The sequence below is a fragment of the Trichoderma reesei genome, assembly GCF_000167675.1.
Source record: "Trichoderma reesei QM6a unplaced genomic scaffold TRIREscaffold_55, whole genome shotgun sequence".
Taxonomy (NCBI): domain Eukaryota; kingdom Fungi; phylum Ascomycota; class Sordariomycetes; order Hypocreales; family Hypocreaceae; genus Trichoderma; species Trichoderma reesei.
The window spans coordinates 15,555-20,486 of record NW_006711202.1 but is presented as its reverse complement, the minus strand read 5'-3'; the positions used below and the strand labels follow the sequence as shown (position 1 = coordinate 20,486).

Here is a 4,932-nt window from a genome sequence, read left to right as displayed (position 1 = left end):
CGCTTAGTAGCTAGAGTATAATACCTTTTTAATAATACTATATAGTTACNATATATNNNATATATANNTTTAAGGCAGTAATAGTAATAGCTTTTAATTATTTTTATATTACTTATAATCTTTATATAGCTAGCTGTAATTTAGAACTTATAAATAACTATAAGGAAGCCTTACTACTGCTACTGCTATAACTATATCTTTACTTATATCCTTACTTATATCCTTAAGCCTAGGCTAATAATAAAGGCAAGCTGCTACTGCCCTTTATCTTATATTATAATAAGATTTACTATATTAAAGGATTAAGCTAGTATATTAAAGCTTATTAATAAAGCTACTAGTATACTTTAGTTTATAATAAGGCTGCTAGTAATAATATTAATATAGCTTTATTATCCTTATCTTCTTTTATTTTAAGGGTTATTAATATAAGCATTTTACTATTATTTAAAAGTTAAGGTTAGCTATAAAAACTTTAAACTATATTAGGATTATATATATAAAAAAGTAGCTTTTTAAAATCCTAAAAGATATAAAGTTAGTTAAAATCTCTTAATAAATAAGTAGGAATTTTATTAGTAGCTTAACTAGCTATTATTATAAATAAATATCTTTTTTATAAAAAGCCTTATTATTTTAAAGCTTATTAAAAATAAAGTAGCTATATAAAAGGCTATACTATTAAGTAAAGGAGTGTATATACTTAAGTAAAGAGTTTAGGTTTAGGTTAATATTTAAGGGTATTATAGCTATAGTAAGTTAATACTACTAGGTAAGGAGATTAACTTTAATATATTTAACTACTAAAGTTATATCTTTAAGCTAGCTTACTTACTAAATAAAGTATTAATACTGCTATATTTATATTTAAGCTATATTATTATTATAGTCCCTCTTTTTCTTTTTTATTATTTAAAGGATTATATTATATAAATATAAAAAATTACTAATATTAATAAAAAGGAAGGACTTAATATTTTTATAAGCTATTTTTATAAAATTATTAACTTTTAAATTAAAGTTATAATAGTATCTAATAAAGTAATAAGCCTATTACTTTTACTATAATATATATTTTTTTAAAATATAATATAAAATATAGTTTTATATTATAATATAAGTTAATTTTATTATAGCCTAGGCTAAATAAAACTCTCTTTTATTTTTAATAAAGATAATATACTTTTAGTTAGAAAATATACTTTTATATATTAGCTTTTTCTTAAGCTATAAGCTTACTAAAAGCTATAAGCTTACTGCTTAAGGCTTAGCAGCTTTAGCTTTTTATTATATTACTGCAGTATAAAAGGCTTAAATAGCAAGGTTATTATTAAAACTATTATAAAAACTACCCTTAAAAATATTGCCTTTATTTTTATTTTTATTACTATTATTATTATTATTATTATAGCTATTAAGGCTCTTTTAGTATATTTAAATTTATACTTATATATTTATATTAATATAGTAAATATAAAGTTATTACTATAAGGTTAAGAAGATTATAATTAAGGCGTTTTTAAGTGCTTTTTCCTTATTAATAATAATTATAAATAATGCTAAAGCTAGGATTTCTTAATAAAGCTGCTTTAATTTCTTATAAAGCTATAAAAAGCTATCTTTTTTTTTTAAATTAATAAAACTAGATATAAAATTAATAATAAACTTTTAATTAATAATACTAATAGCCTTAAATAAAAATATACTAAAATAGTTAGTTTTATAAGTATTATTAATATTAAGGACTTTTAAAAACTAATACTATATATTTTTATATTTAGGATAGGTTTATATAACTCCTTTTACTTTTATCTTATTATTTAGCTTAATATAATACTTTAAGTTATTATCCTAAAGTTACTTAATCTAGGCTTAGGTAGTAAAAAGACTGCTTAAGCTTTAAAGGCATATTTTTTATTTATTATTATAAATATTAAAGTCTTAAAAGAAAATAAGGCTATTAATTAAATTTTTAGCAATTTTAATTATTTTTTAAGTAAAAAGGGCTTAGTATTTTATAAAATTATACTTTTATTATTATTAAGCTAGGGTTTAGTAATAATATATAATATATACTAAAAGACTAAGTAAGGGCAGATAGTTATATTTAGCATAGCTTATATAATAAGACTACTTTTAGCTAGTCTTTTTTATTATTAATATTATAATTTAATATTAATAATTTATTCTTTATATTAATAATTATTAAATTCTAATGCTTAATAAAGCCTAGCTGCTAGTGCAGTTATAAGTAAGAAAACAGTATATTAAAGTTCTCTTACTATTAATAATCTAGGGATTTAAGGATTATAATATTTAAATAGTAAGGCTATAAAGGCAGTAAAAGGTTTATAAAAATATAAAAAGCTTATTAAATATATTATATATTACTAATAGTAGTAAGATAAGGAAGTAATGCTTTATAGCCTTTACTAGCTTTAATAATAACTTTATATCCTTTATAGCTTATTATATAGCTTTTAAAGCCTTTTAGACTTATTATAGCATTTTTATAACCTTATTAGCTTACTATAATAGTATAGTATATATAAGCAGCAGTATTAATACTTTTTTAAATATATAGCAGTAGCAGTAATAGTATCTCTTTTTATAAAAAGAAGGCTAAATTATTAAAATAATTAATATTACTATTAGAGTTATATAGCCTTAGCCACTTTAAGGCATTAAATATAACCTTATTAAGATCCTCTTTATTAAACTTTTTAACTTCTACTACTAGTAATACCTCTAGTGTACTTAATATTAATAAGCTATAAAAGGCATAAATCTCTATAAGACTAGCACCTTAAAACAGCTTTAAAAATAGCAGCATATTTAAATTACTATCTCCTAGCTGTTAAGGATCTATTTTTATAATATTAATATCTATAGTATTAAGAATTAGGCTTTATATAAAAAAACAGCTAAAATTAATAAAGTCTTAGTGTTATAGTATAGACTATAAAAGATAGTATAAGCTTATACTATAAATAAGTATATAGTTATAGGATTAGTAGTATAAGCATAATAATTTTAGTATAGGCATAGACTACTATAGTTTAAATAGGAATATGCTATAGTTTAAATAGGATTACTTTAAAATAATTATAAATAGTAGTAAATATAAAAAAAAGAGATTCTTAAAGTAAATAAAGCAGCTATAGCTATAGCTAAGGTAATAAAAGCAGTAGTAATAATAATAGCAGCTAAGCTATTAAAAAGGTTATTTTAGCTATTTAGCTAAATAAGTAGGTTTATATTATAATAGCTTTATTTTTATAAAATAATAATTATATTAAGATTATAGACTATTTTATATACTATAGCTATATACTATTTTTAATAAAGTAGGCTAGGAGGTTAGAACTTAGCTTAATTAGGCTTAGTTAAGTAAAACTATAGCCTAGATAGTAATTAAATACAGCCTAAATAATAATACTTATTATTATAACTACTATTACCCTAGGGCTAAAGCTATAACTATAGCAGAGGCAGCAGCAGAGGCAGCAGTAGCAGGGCCTCCTTACAGTTATCTATAAGTCACTTATGCAGAGATTATAAGCAACCTGGCGACAGTTAAAAGCTAATGCTGCTGCTATCCCTTCTAGTAATAATAAATCTCCTTAACAGTATTAACCGCTAGTATACTACACTATATTTTACTATATATGCATAAACCTTACCACTTAGGGGTGTCTCTCTAGCTATTATATAGACTACTATAGCTTAAATAGAATTACTCTAGTTAATACTAGTAATTTATTTAAACCTTTTAATAACCTAGTATGCCTTATATTTAATATTTAGAAATAGGGGCACTAATATAAGTAGTACTAGTATATAAAGCAGCAGAGGTTAATTTAGTTAAGGGTATAAGTAAGAGCTATACTCTTATATAGTAAAAGAGAGATAAGTAAGATAATTAATATACTTTTTAATAGGTTATAAGCCTGGCTTTTACTTACTATTACTAAGTACTACTACTTTTCCTTTTATAAGAACTACTAATATCTTTATCCCTATTATATTTAAAGTAAAGATTATTATATAGTAATTATAGTAAATAAATACTAACTAGCTAACCTAAATAAAATAAGAACTGCCTATTAAGAATTATGCAGAGTGTTTAATCTATCTATTTTATAATATATATCTTAAGAAAGTTATATAGTAATTTAATTTTACTAAAGGAGACTAAAATCTAAAGATTTCTATTCTTATAAAGGAATATAAGAAAAACTTAAAGACAGCTACACTTTAAGAAATTAAGCTATATTAAAGAAAGATTAGCTTTATACTTTATAGTATAATTATAATTTAACTAGATATTATATTTATAGTATTAATACTATCTTATTTCCTTATAAATTTATTAAAGGAATATGCAGATGCTGCTAACTAGCTTATCTGCTATCTTTATATTAAGAGACACTTTACTATTTAGTATGAGTATTGCTGGGGGGGCTGTATAAAATTGCTAGGGGGGCTGTAATTAGCCTAAATAGGCTTAGTGGGGGTCTATGCGCAGGGACCCATAGAAACCTCTTCTAACTTTAAAAACATATAATTAATTCTAGAAAAATGCTATAAAGAAAAAAAATATATTTTTAAAAAGCTTATTAAATAAACTAATATATTCTAGCTAAAAATTTTAGTTAAACTTAATAGAGGCTTAAAAAAACTAAGTTTAAGTTAAAGGCTGATTTTAAGCTAAATAAATGCTTATGTAAGCATGCACTTAGTATTTACTAATAGTTTATAAAACGCTTTTTAATAATATATAAAAAGTTACCTAATTTTATATAAAATTTATATAAAAAATTAAGCTTAAACTTAGCCTAGGTTTTTACTGCTATTATATAGCTTATAAAAATTAATAAAAATATTTTAAAAAATTATATAGTATCTTTAGCTAGTAAATTACTTATACAT

General features: G+C 21.5%; 1 protein-coding gene across 1 annotated transcript in view; it reads right to left on the bottom strand.

The window, feature by feature from the left end:
* The window catches only part of TRIREDRAFT_112676 (uncharacterized protein), a gene marked incomplete at both ends in the record, with an annotated part of 7,665 nt that extends 2,733 nt beyond the window's left edge, over nucleotides 1-4,932 (bottom strand). The window contains 10 exons of the mRNA XM_006969944.1: nucleotides 175-191; nucleotides 832-834; nucleotides 1,240-1,256; nucleotides 1,297-1,310; nucleotides 1,353-1,367; nucleotides 2,135-2,140; nucleotides 2,283-2,292; nucleotides 2,518-2,529; nucleotides 2,845-2,865; nucleotides 4,925-4,932. Of these exons, the coding sequence (XP_006970006.1) occupies nucleotides 175-191; nucleotides 832-834; nucleotides 1,240-1,256; nucleotides 1,297-1,310; nucleotides 1,353-1,367; nucleotides 2,135-2,140; nucleotides 2,283-2,292; nucleotides 2,518-2,529; nucleotides 2,845-2,865; nucleotides 4,925-4,932 (123 nt within the window). The remainder of the gene's footprint in view (nucleotides 1-174; nucleotides 192-831; nucleotides 835-1,239; nucleotides 1,257-1,296; nucleotides 1,311-1,352; nucleotides 1,368-2,134; nucleotides 2,141-2,282; nucleotides 2,293-2,517; nucleotides 2,530-2,844; nucleotides 2,866-4,924) is intronic.